The sequence below is a fragment of the Photinus pyralis genome, unplaced genomic scaffold, assembly GCF_008802855.1.
Source record: "Photinus pyralis isolate 1611_PpyrPB1 unplaced genomic scaffold, Ppyr1.3 Ppyr1.4_LG9, whole genome shotgun sequence".
NCBI classification, from domain to species: Eukaryota; Metazoa; Arthropoda; class Insecta; order Coleoptera; family Lampyridae; genus Photinus; species Photinus pyralis.
Window position 1 is genome coordinate 5,846,763 of NW_022170878.1, and position 17,684 is coordinate 5,864,446.

General features: G+C 35.1%; 2 protein-coding genes across 5 annotated transcripts; both read left to right on the forward strand.

The window, feature by feature from the left end:
- The first annotated feature begins 5,582 nt into the window (after nucleotides 1–5,582).
- LOC116180743 (gastrula zinc finger protein XlCGF57.1-like) lies at nucleotides 5,583–7,863 on the forward strand. Of its 3 annotated transcripts, none has more exons than XM_031500866.1 (3): nucleotides 5,583–5,766; nucleotides 5,863–6,107; nucleotides 6,154–7,863. In XM_031500866.1, the coding sequence occupies exons 2-3, from the start codon at nucleotides 5,865–5,867 to the stop codon at nucleotides 7,543–7,545; spliced, it is 1,635 nt and encodes a 544-aa protein (XP_031356726.1). In that variant the 5' UTR covers nucleotides 5,583–5,766; nucleotides 5,863–5,864; the 3' UTR covers nucleotides 7,546–7,863. The 3 variants fall into 3 exon arrangements, with proteins under 3 accessions (XP_031356726.1, XP_031356724.1, XP_031356725.1); XM_031500864.1 differs by having other exon boundaries at nucleotides 5,721–5,766; nucleotides 5,850–6,107; XM_031500865.1 differs by having other exon boundaries at nucleotides 5,723–6,107.
- Nucleotides 7,864–9,088: 1,225 nt separating this feature from the next.
- LOC116180742 (gastrula zinc finger protein XlCGF57.1-like) lies at nucleotides 9,089–11,663 on the forward strand. 2 transcript variants are annotated; one of them, XM_031500863.1, is made up of 3 exons: nucleotides 9,089–9,235; nucleotides 9,300–9,532; nucleotides 9,578–11,663. In XM_031500863.1, exons 2-3 carry the CDS (start codon nucleotides 9,302–9,304, stop codon nucleotides 11,333–11,335), a joined length of 1,989 nt encoding a protein of 662 aa, XP_031356723.1. In that variant the 5' UTR covers nucleotides 9,089–9,235; nucleotides 9,300–9,301; the 3' UTR covers nucleotides 11,336–11,663. The 2 variants fall into 2 exon arrangements, with proteins under 2 accessions (XP_031356723.1, XP_031356722.1); XM_031500862.1 differs by having other exon boundaries at nucleotides 9,089–9,532.
- Nucleotides 11,664–17,684: the final 6,021 nt, after the last annotated feature.

Sequence of the window (17,684 nt, forward strand, 5' to 3'; positions counted from 1 at the left end):
GATATAGTTTAATACCTCTCTAGCTCTAACACCTAACGATCTACATCTATTTAGCCGAGCAATTGTAGTTGCATCAGTAAGTGATATAAAATTTGGATGTTTATCATCTATCCTTACTTTTATATAATAGTTTGCGACAATCTGTTTCCGGCGTAGAGCTAGAGGGGGAATATTTGCCTCGGCGTGGAGCGATGTTACCGGACTTGTTGGATATGCTCCCAAAGAGTAGCGAATGGCCAGGTTCTGAATCTTGTCAAGTTTCTCAAGCAAAGTATTACTGCCACATGTAGAGTACGCTGCACATCCATAATCCATCCTTGATAGGATGAGGGCCTTATAAATATCTAGGAGGGTCTTAGGGTGAGCTCCCCACCTATGATGAGCTAGAACTCTCATAATGTTCAGCGATTTTCTACATGTAGCCGCAACATTCTCCAAATGCTTTGACCATCGTAATCCCCTATCAAAGGTAAGTCCGAGGAACTTGACTTCTTGGACAACACTGATTATACGATTGTTCATAAACAAAACGGGGTCATAGTGGGGCTTACGGAGTCGACAAAAGTGAACAACCTTTGTCTTCTCCTCCGACAGCACGTACCCGACAGCAATGGCGTTATGACAAATGATGTTAATTGCCGTTTGTAGGTTTCGAGTTATTGTGCCAACCGTCTTACCAGAACAACAAACCATTAAATCGTCTACGTATAAGCATTTATCAATTGACTCCTCAACACATTTGGCTATTTCATTTATGGCGATGCCGAACAGGGAACAACTGAGTGTTGACCCCTGCGGCACACCATTTTCTAAAACATACTCTTTGGAGTTGATATCGCCGATTCTTACACAGAACTTCCTATCCTCTAAAAAGGATTTTATAAATTTAGGTAAATTCCCTCGAAGATTGTATTTATACATATTTTGCATTATTCCATATCTCCAAGTCATGTCATAAGCACCTTTTATATCGAAGAAGACCGCAACCAGATGTTCACCACTGTCAAATGCCCTCAGAATTCTGTCTGTCAGTTTGACCAGATGGTCTACCGTTGACCGTCCTTTCCGAAAACCAGTTTGGTAAGGCACGTATGCGTTATTGCTTTCGAGAAATGTTTGTAGCCGCACATTAACCATTTTTTCTAGCAGTTTTCCCAAGCAAGATGTCAAACTAATTGGGCGATAACTTTGTGCCTGCAACGGATCTTTTCCTGGTTTCGGTATAGGAATTACGATGGCTTGCTTCCATTCTGAGGGGTAGGTAGAATCATTCCAGCAGTTGTTGAAGGATCTTAAGATGGTATTTTTCATTTCAGAACTACAGTGGCGAAGCATCTGGTTATGGATAGCGTCTTCTCCCGGTGAACATGACTTGGTGTTACATTTGCTGCCGCATCTTTAGTTATTGCGTCTGCTGTTGCTCTTTTAAAAAAAAAGAAACAAAGAAGACGACGACATTTTTGGACCAGGCAGTGGCTTGTCAATAACGATTTCACAAAGGGAAACCTAAACCTACTCAATGAATTTAACGAACCTGATGGCCGTTTACACCGACATATTTAAGCCGGGCTTAGCTTAAGCGTAGCTTAAAATCCATGGCAACCATTGTCTCAATAATCGTTGCCATGGATTTTAAGCTACGCTTAAACTAAGCTCCACTTAAATTTGTCGGTGGAAACGGCCATGAGTGTGAATAAGTGCGTGCAAATATAAATAATAAATTGCACGGCCTTCAACAAAGGAAACGTCACAAAACACACGTTTCCTGGTCTACAACAGACGTGAAGTTGCTTTCAAGTATTTCCCAGTGATGCCAATTCCACTTTAATTGGCACCAATACATGATTAGAATTGGGTATAAAAAAATTGCCAAATAAATTGCATAGTGTAATCATTGGATCTTTTTGCAATAATTGCTGCAATAATAGCAGCAATAGTTGCTGCAAGGATTGCAATAAAAATTGCATCGTCTAATACGGCCTTAACATGTTAGTACCCTAACACAAGAAATGTATTTAAAAAAAATTATAATCACATCAGTAACATTAATTTAGATATCCTACATCTGAAATAAAACAAATGAACGTGTACGTACTACGTTTCATATTAAACCTTGAAGACAAAATTAAATTAGCAATAAAATGGTAACAAACGTACACATTCATTTGTTTATTCTGATGTAGGACATCTAGATTAATGTTATTGATGTGATTATAAGCTTTTTTGAAAAATTTTCTTGTATTAGAGTACTAACATGTTACATCGTCGAGAAGTGAAAAAAAATCTCGATCAAATAAGCCTAATGGAAAGGTGCACTGCCATTAAAAAAAATTCAATTGTTTTTCGTCACTCAATTGTTTTTCGTCACTCATTTGTTTTCTGAAATAAAAACAACTGAAATCTGCCTTATTATGGGAAATAAAATGTTAAACAACTTTCATATATAATAATAATAATAATAATAATAATAATAATCGAAAACAACACACACAAATTATATTGGGACAGGACACTACTCACAGACAAAACTATCCACAATAATAGACCAGACATTACACTTATAGATAAAACACAAAAATCCATTTGTATTATAGACATTGCCATCCCCAACACTAACAACTTAACTAAAACACATGCAGAAAAACACCGCAAATTCACCGATATAGCTATCGAGCTTAAGACGCAATGGAGAATGAAATCTACTGTTATAGTTCCCATTATTCTTAGTGCTACTGGAGTTATACCAAAGACAATACACCACAATTTACAACTATTGGGTTTAGACAAAAACACATACAAACATTTACAAAAAGCAGTCATTATCAACACATGCCATATTGTTCGTAAATTTCTAAACATAACACAAGATACTACATACAGAAATGATCCACAGCGTATACATGTAAACAACAGTACTCGCTCACAACACGGTACACAACATACTGTAATATCTCCACCTCTAACCCAAACAAACACACAAATACAACTTACCGAACAAACAAGTAGGTACAACAAATGATACAACATATACTACAATCAGAGATTCACCTCTGAAGCAAACCACATTATCACCACCCATTAGTATTCAACCCAAACGCAAAAGCCTAAACAGCACTTTAGACTCACAACATGACACACAACATACTGTAATATCTCCACTCTTAACTCAACCAACCACACAAACACAACTTCCTGAACAAACAAACGCAATAAATACAAGTAACGCAACACGCACTACAAAGACGCCCTCACCCACACGGCCTAGCACAGCTAAAAAACACAATACTCTTTCTTCTCAGAAACACACCACGGTATCACAAACACAACCCACTCGTAATCAACCCAAACGCAACAACCTTAACAGCACTACAGGCTCACAAAATACTGTAATGTCTCCACCAATAACCCATGCAACAACAGAAATACAACTTCAAGAACAAAGAAACACCATAAATACAAGTAACGCAACATACACTACAAAGACAGGTCCATCCAATAAAGTTACACGCCCTAGCACATTTAAAAAACACAAAACTCCTTCTTCACAGAAGCACACCACATTATCACAACCCACTCGTATTCAACCGAAACGCGAAAACCTTAACAGAACTACAGGCTCACAACATACTAAAATATCTCCAGCAAAAACCCAAGCAACCTCTCAAATACAACCTCAAGAACAAAGAAACACCATAAATACAAGTAACGCAACATGTACTACAAAGACAGGTCCATCCAATAAAGTTACACGCCCTAGCACAGTTAAAAAACACAAAACTCCTTCTTCACAGAAACACACCACATTTTCACAACCCACTCGTATTCAACCGCAACGCAAAAACCTTAACAGAACTACAGGCTCACAACATACTAAAATATCTCCACCAAAAACCCAAGCAACTTCACAAATACAACCTCAAGAACAAAGAAACATCATAAATACAAGTAACGCAACATGCACTACAAAGACAGGTCCACCCAATAAAATTACACGCCCTAGCACAATTAAAAAACACATAACTCCTTCTTCACCGAAGCACACCACGTTATCACAACCCACTCGTATTCAACCCAAACGCAAAAACCTATACAGCACTACTAGCTCACAAAATACTGTAATATCTCCATCAATAACCCAAGCAACCTCACAAATACAACCTCAAGAACAAAGAAACACCATAAACACAAGTAACGCAACATGTACTACAAAGACAGGTCCATCCAATAAAGTTACACGCCCTAGCACAGTTAAAAAACACAATACTCCTTCTTCTCAGAAACAACCCACTCGTATACAACCGAAACGCAAAAACCTTAACAGCACCACAGGCTCACAAAATACTGCAATATCTCCACCAAAAACCCAAGCAACCTCACAAATACGACCTCAGGAACAAAGAAACACCATAAATACAATTAAAAAACACAAAACTCCTTCTTCACAGAAGCACACCACGTTATCACAACCCACTCGTATTCAACCCAAACGCAAAGCCAAAGAAACACTTACACAATAAACTCCATTTAATAAAATTACAGGAATTATTATAATGATTTTTTTTTGTTTTGTTTTGTTTTCCTCTTTCCTGATAGCGTTGGCTATTGTGCCCATCAATAGGTATGTTGGTAAGTACGAATTACATTATCCCTAGATGTCCAATGTACGTGTGTGATTTTTTTTATTTTTTTTATTTTTATTTTTTTTTTTTAAGGACCCTACATAACTTCACCAGACACAGACACAGACACTAATCGTTACTTGATTTTAATCCGTGCGATTAGTTAACCAGGCTAGACCTGAGTTCTCACAAGAAACACCGACCATAATAATATATTTATTGCCTGTGATCAATATACATTGACATAGACATAGTCACTAATATTAACAAAAACACATTAAAAAACACGTTAAAAAACACATTAAAAAACACATTAAAAATATGTCGTATCACAGTTGGTCAATATAAATCACAGTGTATACAAATCGCTTGTTTTATAGAAACAATTGTGCACTAAAAAACTTTTTAGTGCCGTTTTAAATGCCATGTCGCTTTTCAAATTTTTAATAGTAGATGGAAGGGAATTATATATTTTTATGCAATTGTACAATGGTCCTTTTTCGAATTTGGTCGTACGGTGAACGGGAATAGTGAGGATATCAGAGTTTCTTGTCTTATAGTCATGATTAGCATTCAATTGGGTAAAGTATTTAGGATTTTTATGGACAAACATGCTTGACTTATAAATATAAATGCTTGGAAATGTAAGCATTTTGATGGCAATAAAAGTGTTTTTATGTGAAGTAAAAATGTTGTATACATTCAATGTTTATCGAGATATCTACATATTCCATACATAATGGGCTGTATAAAATTTGCTTATTTGTGAGTTGTGGAACCTAATAAAATCAATATTCAGGGTGAGGTTTTTTTTTCATTCTCACTATGGGGCTCTCGTAAACCGTTTCCATTCATTCCATTACTACGAGCAGCTGAAAGCAATACGATTTACAATAAAGCGAATAATTTCAATTACCTTTTGTTACGTACAGCACAAAATTGGCACAAAACTTGAAATTTGACAATACTAAATATCAATGTACTCGCTGAAGGCGAACTTAATTCGGGAATACAGTATAAAATAAAGCCCATCGATACGCCACTGGAGTGGCACGCTAATGAAACTGGACTTTGGCCCATATCTTGCCGGTGCTTTCTTCACAGAACAGTATTCTGCATCTAGAATTAGAAGTATTGGTTGTGAATGGTAAGAAATTTGTAGCGCTTGATACAAAAGTTTATTTTTGATAAACTAAAACATATTTAATTGTAACACGTTTGTTGATAAAGCTATTGAGGCTAGATATGGACGAAAATGATGTACCATTCATTAAAATCGAACAAGAACAAGAAATCCATTCTGATCTTCAAGATAACATTTTAGTAAGCAACGAAGCATTGGTTGCAGTAAAGGACGAAATTACTATCACTGCACAGTGCTCCAAATCGCTCGATAATGAAGAAGTAGAACAACACACTGATTGTGGTTGGAATATTAAAAGTCAAATTTGTAATTTGAATGTAACTTCGGCCAACACACAACAAAGAGTAAGGGTCCAAGTTGAACAACAACTTTTAAAGCATAATGTTTCAGAACTGTGCAACAAAGAAGAAACAACGGCGTATCTTAACACGCAAACGTAATGTGCTACAATGTACTAATTGTGATTACAAGACAAATGTCAAATACTGCTTTAAGCAACACCTTTTAAAACATTCCAATTCTAAAGATTTTAAATGTGCTATTTGTAATTTCGGTACAAATCACAAACCCAGCATTAAACGACATCTTTTAATACATGCCAATTTTAAACATTTTAAATGTGCTAATTGTAATTACGCAACAAATAACAAAGACTGCTTTAAAAAACACCTTTTAACACATACCGATTCTAAAGACTTCAAATGTGCTATTTGTGATTTCGGGACAAATTACAAACGCAGCTTGACACGACACCTTTTAAAACATACCGATTCTAAAGATTTTCGATGTGCTAATTGTGATTATGTAACAAATAACAAATACCACTTGAAACGACACCTTTCAAATACCCATTATAACGTTTTTAAATGTGCTACTTGTGATTTCAAGACAAATTACAAACCCAGCTTTGAACAACACCTTTTAAAACATGCCGTTTTAAAATGTGCTATTTGTGATTTTGAGACAAATTACAAACACAGCTTTGATCAGCACCTTTTAAAACATATCGATTCTAAAGCTTTTAAATGTCCTATTTGTGATTTCGAGACCAATTACAAACTCGGATTTAAACAACACCTTTTAAAACATATGGATTCTGAAGATTTCAAATGTGCTCATTGTGATTTCAAGACAAATAACAAATACCACTTTAAACGGCACCTCTTAAAACATACTAATTCTGAAGATTTCAAATGTGCTCATTGTGATTACAATACAACTAACAAATACTACCTCAAACAACACCGTTTAAAACATACTGATTCTAAAGATTTTAAATGTGCTAAATGTAATTACGAGACACATATCAAACACAACTTTAAACAGCACCTTTTAAAACATACCGATTATAAAGATTTTCGATGTGCTAAATGTAATTACGAGACACATTTCAAAAACAACTTTCAACGACACCTTCTAATTCATACAGCTTCCAATGTATTTAAATGTACTAATTGTGATTACAAGACGAGTAACAAACACTACTTAAAACGACATCTTTTAAAACATACCGATTCTAATGATTTTAAATGTACTGTTTGTGATTTCAAGACATTTTACAAACACAACTTTAAAGAACACCTTCTAAAACATACCGACTTTAAAGCTTTTAAATGTGCGAATTGTGGGTACGACACAAATAACAAACGCTACTTTAAACTACACCTTTTAAAACATAAAGTTACTAAAGATTTTAAATGTGCTCATTGCGAATATGAGACACATGACAAATGCTGTCTTAAACGACACCTTTTAACGCATACAAATCGTTTGTACAAGTAACAAATTTCCCGTTCATATTGTAATTTGTGAGGTCCCTGATTTTTAGATTTTGAAGTAACATGAACTGCTGAAATCCAAACTATTTCAGCTGGTTAATTAAACCGCTTAATTATTTTAATGTAACAAAAACGAGATTCTTCATATTTGTAACTTTTTCTAGTTTACAACATATTTGATTGTTCATCATATGTTATCCATTTTTATCTCTTGCGCCAAGATTTGTTTTTAAATTTTCTACTTTAACTGTTAGGAGAAATTAGAATTAAAAATAAACATTTTCGTGTAATAAACTCAAATCAATAAAACTCTACCAGTCAACTTTAGTCGCGTAGCATCCGCAACCGAGGACCGTCATACTTACGGGCGGCCGCCTATTTTTTAATATATACTTCAGTTCAGTCTGTGCATATGTGGTCAGAGTTCGGGGGAGTTACGATGCACCAATGCCATTATGTGGAAACTGAGCCTGATTTGGGGGCTCCTACTACTTAGACTACGCCCATACACTCTCTAATATTAATCCAGTGTTGCGTGTTTTACATTTGTGTTTTAATTTGCGTTTAATTAACTTAGTTAATAGGCATTTTTTGTACATCATCCAAATTTACGAACTTTGAGAATACGTAACGGTATTTTCTCACCAATTGATTCGATTCGTATTTAAATTCTTTTCGCTCGTAATTTAAATGTAGTATACTCACGCCATATTGCAATCCACTAGTTTAAGATGTAAGATAATTTCTGTAGTGGATTTCTTATTAGCTTAGTTCTTTATTTTCGCTGTCATACATTGTTTATTACAATAGTTTTTTGTTTTACCGCCGAGGGTCATGCAGAGATTTTTTTTCTTTTTAATTCTTTTCGGCGCGCGCACTTCTGTGTACAAAACGACATTCAACCAAGTCCGTTTTTTACGTTTACCCCACGCGCAGATGGTCGACACAAAGAAAGTCTTAAAATGAATTACAGTTTTTCAAAGAACAATTCTCTATCTCATCAAAACACTAGTCGTGCGATATTCAGGGCATCGATTCCCGAAGTTAGTCGATATGCTCCGTGATGTGCATGTGATGTGACCGGCTGCCTTGACGTCATGATCGTATACGATAGGGATAAGTTCAAGTTTAGCTGCATTCCCGAATCGTGGACAAACTTTATGCGCTAACCAATCACAGACAAGAATTGAACTGTCATTTGTCAGTTTTGTATTTTGTTTTGTTTTTGCATTATGGATACTGCTATTAATAACCAGAAAATCCTCGAACAATTCCATGTTTTATTTCACAGAAAATATGTGAATTTATAGGTTAGGGCACCTCTATAGCAAAACAGCTGCAAGATCCATCCTGTAGCTGCAACTGCGCATGACTTTCACGCAACGAGTGGTCTTGACCAGTCGTTGCGTTCGATCAACTTTTCGCTCGATGTGATAGGTTCGAGAATGCAGTGACATTCACGTTCACATCAAGGTCAGTCGATGTGAACAAAGCACATCTTCGGGAATCGACGCCCAGGCGCACTCGGGAAACTCGAACTTGCAATTGAGGAGAAACCAGAATTTGCTGGAAACAGTATAAAATCAAACCCATAGATACGCCACTGGAGATCGACACTAATAACTTCGCCTATACGGGTAGTTGAGCTACAGCCCAGAGCTTTACTGTACCACGAGCTATAAATAGACTGGCTGGTAAGAAAGTTGTTCAAGTTGTAGTTGTAGCTTGTTTAATATAAAAGTACGTTACTGGTACTAGATATGAACGGAAATGATGTATCACTTATTAAAATCGAACCAAAACAAGAAGAAGAAATTCATTCGGATCTTGTAGGAAACATTTTAGTGAACAACGAAGCATTGGTTGCAATAAAGGACGAAATGACCATTACTGCAGAGTGCTCCAAATCGCTCGATAATGAAGGCGATTGTGGTTGGAATATTAAAACTGAAATATACACGAATGCCACTTCGGTCAATACACAACGAATAGTAAGGTACTATTTAAACAACATCTTTTAAAGCATAATGTTTCAGAACTGTGTAACAAAGAAGGAACAACAACTTCAACGTCATAAGCGTAATGTGCTACATTGTTCTAGTTGTGATTACCAGACAAATATCAAATATTGCTTTAAACAACACCTTTTAAAACATACCCATTCTAAAGTTTTTAAATGTGCAACTTGTGATTTCGAGACAAATTACAAATACTATTTCAAACAACACCTTTTAAAACATAAAGCTTCTAAAGATTTTAAATGTGGCAATTGTGATTACGAAACGAATAACACATACTGCTTTAAACAACATGTTTTAAAACATACCGATTCTAAAGATTTTAAATGTGCTATTTGTGATTTCGAGACAAATTACAAACCCAGCATTAAACGACACCTTTTAATACATACCGATTCTAAAGCTTTTAAATGTGCTAATTGCGATTATGAAACAAATAACAAATACTGCTTGACAAAACACCTTTTAAAACATACCGATTTTAAGGATTTTAAATGTGCTATTTGCTATTTCGAGACAAATTACAAACCCAGCTTTAAACGACACCTTTTAAAACATACCGATTCTAAAGATTTTAAATGTGGTAATTGTGATTACAAAACAAATAACAAATACCACTTGAAACAACACCTTTTAAAACACACCCATTCTAAAGTTTTTAAATGTGCAACTTGTGATTTCGAGACAAATTACAAACACTATTTCAAACAACACCTTTTAAAACATAAAGCTTCTAAAGATTTTAAATGTGGCAATTGTGATTACGGAACAAATAACAAATACCACTTGAAACAACACCTTTTAAAACATATCAATTCTAAAGTTTTTAAATGTGCTATTTGTGATTTCGACACAAATTACAAACCCATTTTTAAACAACACCTTTTAAGACATACCGCCTCTAAAGTTTTTAAATGTGATATTTGTGATTTCAAGACAAATTACAAACCTAGCCTTACACAACACCTTTTAAAACATACCGATCCTAAAGTATTTAAATGTAATCATTGTGATTTCGAGACAAGTATCAAATGCTACTTTAAACAACACCTCTTCATACATTCCAATTCTAAAGATTTTAAATGTGTTAAATGCAATTTTGAGACACATAACAAAACTTACTTTAAACAACACCTTTTAAAACATACCGATTCTAAAGATTTAAAATGTGGTATGTGTAATTACGAGACATATAACAAAAACCACTATAAACGGCACCTTTTAAAACATACCGATTCTATAGATTTCAAATGTGCTAAATGTAATTACGAGACATATAAGAAAAACAACTTTAAGCGGCACCTTTTAAAACATACCACTTCTAAATGTTTTAAATGTTCTAATTGTGATTACAAGACAAGTAACAAATTGTACTTAAAACGACACGTTTTAAAACATTCAGTTTCTAAAGGATATAAATGTGTTAGTTGTGATTACGAGACTAGTAATAAACGCTACTTTGAACAACACCTTTTAAAACATAAAGTGTCGAAAGACTTTAAATGTGCTAATTGTGACTACCAGACTAGTAACAAGTACTATTTTAATCGACACCTTTTAAAACACACCGATTTCAAAGATTTGAAATGTGCCAATTGTGATTATGAGACAAATAACAAACGCTACTTTAAACAACACGTTTCGAAACATAAAGTTTCTAAAGATTTTAAATGTGCTCATTGCAATTATGAGACACATAATAAATTCTGCCTTAAACAACACCTTTTAAGGCACGCACAATGCGTTAGGGACCAAATTCCCAGTCAAGCTAATTAATTCTAGTTATTTAAGTACAGAAATCCAAACCATTTCAGCTGGTAATTAACATTTAATTAATAGTTATCACGTCAGTAATGGTGTACCTTTGTTTTACCTTCAAAGGTTTCCAACTAACAACGTATTTGATTGTTTCAAGATACCTTTGAAATGGAGAAGAGGTGCGTTACCTGTATAATATGGGATCTAACATAGCATAAAAGTAACATATGTTCTCCATTGTTATCTCTTGCTCCAAGATAATTAAGTTTAAGTTTTTAGAATTAAAAATAAACATTCGCTCTTGTGAAAACTGTAATAAAGATCTTCAATAAAACCCTTCAGTTACTGACTGAGTAATAAGACAGACACCGCACAGCCACAACTGGACGTAAAAGGTTGAAATTTGCCATTAAGTAGTCCCCCTGGGATTTCTAGAGGAGCACTGTTGTTATCTCCGCATCGGTGAGAGATTCAGTATAGGTTAAATGGCTTTTTGTCAATGCATCTTTTTTTTTTCCTAAGTATCAGATACTTAACGTTACCGTATCCAAGACCTTCAGATACCTTCTGGACTGACGGAGGTCCGGCTAATTAACAATGTTTATTTCATGTCTTTTATGTAAGAGACTTCGGATTGTTACTTTTCACTAATGGGAAAGGAGTGGATTCGCTGTAAAATCTATTTGTGCTTCTTAAATGTATTTAATCGACGTCAGATTTAAATTCTTCAAATTCAAAAGTTACTTCCTCGGATTGTGCCGAACCAGGGCGTCGATTCCCGAAGATGTGCTTTGTTCACATCGACTGACCTTGATGTGAACGTGAATGTCACTGCATTCTCGAACCTACCACATCGAGCGAAAAGTTGATCGAACGCAACGACTGGTCAAGACCACTCGTTGCGTGAAAGTCATGCGCAGTTGCAGCTACAGGACGGATCTTGCAGCTGTTTTGCTATAGAGGTTATTCAGTGCCCTAACCTATAAATTCACATATTTTCTGTGAAATAAAACATGGAATTGTTCCAGGATTTTCTGGTTATTAATAGCAGTATCCATAATGCAAAATCAAAACAAAATACAAAACTGACAAATGACAGTTCAATTCTTGTCTGTAATTGGTTAGCGCATAAAGTTTGTATACGATCATGACGTCATGGCAGCCGGTCACATCACATGCACATCACTAGCACAACGACTAACTTCGGGAATCGATGCCCAGGATATAACTCAACGATGATGCCTATAAAGACATCCAAAATGAATAGTTTAAAAGAAGCCAGAATTTGGAGATGCAGTATAAAATATAACTCTTTGGCCCGCCACTGGAAAGGGATTACCGATACTTGAGCTACAGCCAGTGCTTTATCTACGTCAGTATTGGTGGTAGACCAATAGACTGTGACTGGTAGAAATTATTGTTTTAGTTTTGATAAACAAACACGAGTCAAAATGCTAGAAATGGACAGAAATGATGTACCAATAATTAAAATCGAACCAAAACAAGAAGAAGAAATTCGTTCCAATCTTCAAGATAGCATTTTAGTGAGCAATGAATCATTAGTTACAGTAAAGGACGAAATTATCATTACTGCACACACCTCCAAATCGCTCGATATTTCCAATGATTTTCAATGTGCCCATTGTGATTATGAGACAAATAACAAATACCACTTTAAACGACACCTTTTAAATCATACTGATTCTAAAGGTTTTAAATGTGCTCATTGTGATTATATAACAAATCATAAACAATATCTTAACCGACACCTTTAAAAACATAGCGATTCTAAAGATTTTAAATGTGCTAAATGTAATTACGAGACAAATGTCAAATACCGCTTTAAACAACACCTACTACAACATATAAATCGTAAAGATTTTAAATGTGCTAAATGTAATTACGAAACAAATTACAAAAAGAACTTTAAACGTCACCTTTTAAACCATACTGATTCTAAACTTTTTAAATGTGCTAATTGTGATTATGAGACAAATGACAACTACTACTTTAAACAGCACCTTTTAAAACATACCGAGTCCAAAGTTTTTAAATGTGCTCATTGTGATTACAAAACACATAAGAAAAGCAACATTAACCGACACCTTTTAAATCATAATTCTAAAGAGTTTAAATGTGCTCATTGTAATTATGAAACAAGTAACAAATAACTACTTCAAACAACACCTTTTGATACATACAGAGCCCAAAGTTTTTAAATGTGCTCATTGTGATTACAAAACACATCAGAAAAACAACTTTAAAAGACACCTTTTAACACATACAGCTTCCAAAGATTTGAAATGTACTCATTGCGATTATGAGACCCATAACAAATTCTGCCTTACACGACACCGTTTAACGCACACTAAACGTTTGTACCCTGAACAAATGTCTCCGTAAGTTAAATATTAATTCTGTAGTGTGTGGTGTGGTGGTATTGGAGCCCTAGAAACTGGAGAAAATATAGAGGTTAAGTTACGAGATGTAGAACTTATAGTATAGTCTTGTGGAATATTTGCAATTAATAAATGTTATATCAAAGTAGAAGGTATTAATTAATGGTGTAAGGTACTATTCAAACAAGGGAATTGGTAATTCGCAATTCAGACACTAGAGGCGCTGGTGTAATTTACAAATGGCGGGTGTAAGTGGGAGTGGTTTGTAATCAGGTTAATTTTAGCAGGTAGCGTGCGCGCAACGCCTAGCAATGTTTACATTATATATTTACAGTAATACGAGACGCACGGAACACAAACCAAAACACACACGCTCTGTGCTCTGTTGAATTTCGAAGAATTAATTCAGAATGCCCGTCCCTCGCCACGTTTTTACTTAAATATCTCGCCGAGTCTCATTGAAAACGAACACCGTTTTCCTCAACGCAACACTTGTGGAAAGCGTGCCCTCTTAACCAATACAAGTCTCGCATTTTCTCACGTGTTCGGGGTTTCGGAAAACGAAACGAAACTTTTAAGGTTTGAGAGATCGTGGCAACACTGTCACGTTTCGACTCTTATCTGGTTAAACACTCGCCCTTATCTTAACACGCGCTTGTTTTCTCCTGTTCCCTTTCATAATGATGCGGTACACATATAAAATTCGTAAGGCGACTACTCGCAATTTTTTGTATCTGTCTCTTTTATGCTCGAGTACAAATTATGCTAACAAGATATTATCATGTTAGCATCCTTTGAAGGCTATTTAAGGCAAAGGTCAACCTTATTTTGTATATGCCCAATATGACTATATTTCGTGAATATTTGAATACTGTTATGTGATGGGTCTCGAAACTACTCTGTATGCAAATATTATATCCCTGTATTATATAATGCCTGAGCTCCCTCAATATAGCTCTATACACTATTACAATGAGACAGGTTATGTTCTGACCAAAATGGCGGGGGTTTAGATTTTTGGAGTTGCGCAGTCGTTTCTCACCTGGACCTACTGCCTGCACTTCGTTGCCCGTCTTTCATCTTGTGGGAGTAGGGAAAACCTCTCCGTGGAGAGAGTACACTATCGCTTCTAAAAATGTACCAACACTTTAAACTAATTAAAGCTGATACAATTTCCAAAAACGCAGATCTTTTTGTTCACTAGTTTTGATCATAATTCGATCCGCCACTGGATTGGGGTCTGAAACTTGACTAATATCGGTACTTGAACTACAGCCAGAGCTTTAGCTACGTCAGTAGCTGATGAGTAACACAATTTTTATGATGAGATTGCGAATGAATTTTGGTTGGTTACTTACTTGAAAGCCACTTGGGCCACCTGATCGTTATTTCTTAACGTACGCCAAAGTGCCTGCATTAAATCCGCCCGAACCGGCTGAATGTGTTCATACAAAAAATCGTGCTGAAGATTATCCACGCATAGCTCCAAAGTTCGCAATCCCTACGAGAGGTAGAGTAAAAACAAGTAGAACCTTGTGTCCGTCTTACCTGACTGATTAAGATATGCGAGCCGTTCAGTGCCGAGACTAAAGGGACTTGTATCTACAAGTAAGAAACGTGTATTGTTTAATACTAAACTTTACTTTTGATAAACAAATTTTAAAACTCTTGATAAAATCATTGATGCTAGATATGGACGGCAATATTTTATTACCACTCATTAAAATGGAAACAAGACAAGAAGAAGAAGAAATTGATTTCAATCTTCAAGGGAACATTTTAGTAAGTAACGAAGCATTGGTTACAATAAAGGAGGAAATTACCATTACTGCACAATGCTCCAAATCTCTTGATAGTGAAGAAGTACAACAACAAACTGATTGTGGATGGAATATTAAAACTCAAGTTTCCAACGATTTCGGAACAAAGCACACTCTTTCAGAAGACTTTAACTGTGCTCATTGTGATTATGGGACAAAGCATAAACAACTGCTTCAACGGCACATATTAACACATAAACGTAATGTGCAACAATGTCCTAGTTGTGATTACATCACAAATAACAAATTCAACTTTAAACGACACATTTTAAAACATACCGATTCTAAAGAATTTAAATGTGCTAATTGTGATTACGAGACAAATAACAAATACTGCTTTCAGCAACATCTTTTAAAACATACCAATTCTAAAGATTTTAAATGTGCCAATTGTGATTACGAGACAAATAACAAAGGCCACTTTAATCGACACCTTTTAAAACATACCGATCCTAAAGATTTCAAATGTGCTAAATGCAACTACGAGACAAATTACAACAAATACTTTCAACGCCATCTGTTAATTCATACCGATTCTAAAGATTTTAAATGTGCTAGTTGTGATTATGAGACAAACTATAAAAAGAACTTTAAACGACACCTTTTAATTCATACAGAAACTAAAGATTTTAAATGTGCCAAATGTAATTACGAGACAAATTACAAAAAGAACTTTGAACGGCACCTTTTAAAACATAGCGATTCTAAAGATTTTAAATGTGGTAGTTGTGATTACGAGACAAGTAACAAATACTCCTTTAAACGACACCTTTTGATACATACCGATTCTAAAGATTTTAAATGTGCTCACTGTGATTACGAGACAAATCGGAAAAGCAACTTTAAACGACACCTTTTAACACACAAACTTTCTGGTAATGTCTTAAAATGTGCTAATTGTGATTACGAGACAAATAACAAATACTACTTTAAACGACACCTTTTAAAATACAACGATTCTAAAGAGTTTAAATGTGCCAATTGTGATTATGAAACAAATTACAAACCCACCTTTAAACAGCACCCTGTTAACACAAAGTTATGAAAGATTTTAAATGTGCTCATTGTGATTATGAGACATATAACAAATTCTCTCTTAAACGACATCTTTTAACGCACACAAAACGGTAAGTGCAGTGTGGTCCTATTGGAGTCTTTTGAATTAATTTGTAGAAAGAGGGATCTGTAGTGTTTAGGTTAGTAGTATATAGAGGATACAGTACAACTTTTATTCATGTAGAAGATTGGAAGGTAATAAATGTTATAGAAAGTACTAGGTACCAATTAATGAACTTGGTCAACATACTATCAAATAGTACAATTGGCGACGAATGTAAAAAGTATTACGATCATCTACCGCGAGGTTGATTGAAATCGAACTCTGAAATCGGTATTCAAGCAGTACACATCACAGGACAAAATGGCGGCGAATATGCAAAACAACACGTGTAAATTATATAAAATGACAATTTGCTATCGCTGCGGAGATCCTGGTCACTACGCCAAAGATTGTTAATTGAAAAGCAGTAATTGTTTTAAGTGCGACAAGAGAGGTCACATAGGCAGAGTATGTAAGCATGACCAACATTCAAGCGAAAGATGAAACGACACCGAGCAGCAAATTTTATCCAATGTAGATAACAAGTGTCGATAAAATGAGATGAAGGATGACATTTATTGCAAATGAAATTTTTGCACTACGATATTAATTACTTTTCGCCATTGTAAATAAACAAAATGGCGGCCTTCACACACCTTTATTAATTAAATGTGCTGCCACCAGTGACCAGAACTGATGACTATTATCTCAATCGCGAATTCCATCAACCCCAACTTGACGTATGTCGGTATTTGAGCTACAGCCAGAGCTTTGTCCACGTCTTTACGAGGAGCTATAAATACGTTGACTGTTAACAAAAACGTTATTTGTAACACATTTCTTAATAACGTTAGACATGGACGGAAGTGACGTGTTATCCCTCATTAAAATCGAACCAAAACAAGAAGAAGAAATCCATTCAGATCTTCAAAAAAGAATTTTAGTAAGCAATGAATCATTGGTTAACATAAAGGACGAAATTGCCATTACTGCACAGTGCTCCAAATCTCTTGATAATGAAGTACAACAACAAACTGATTATGGATGGA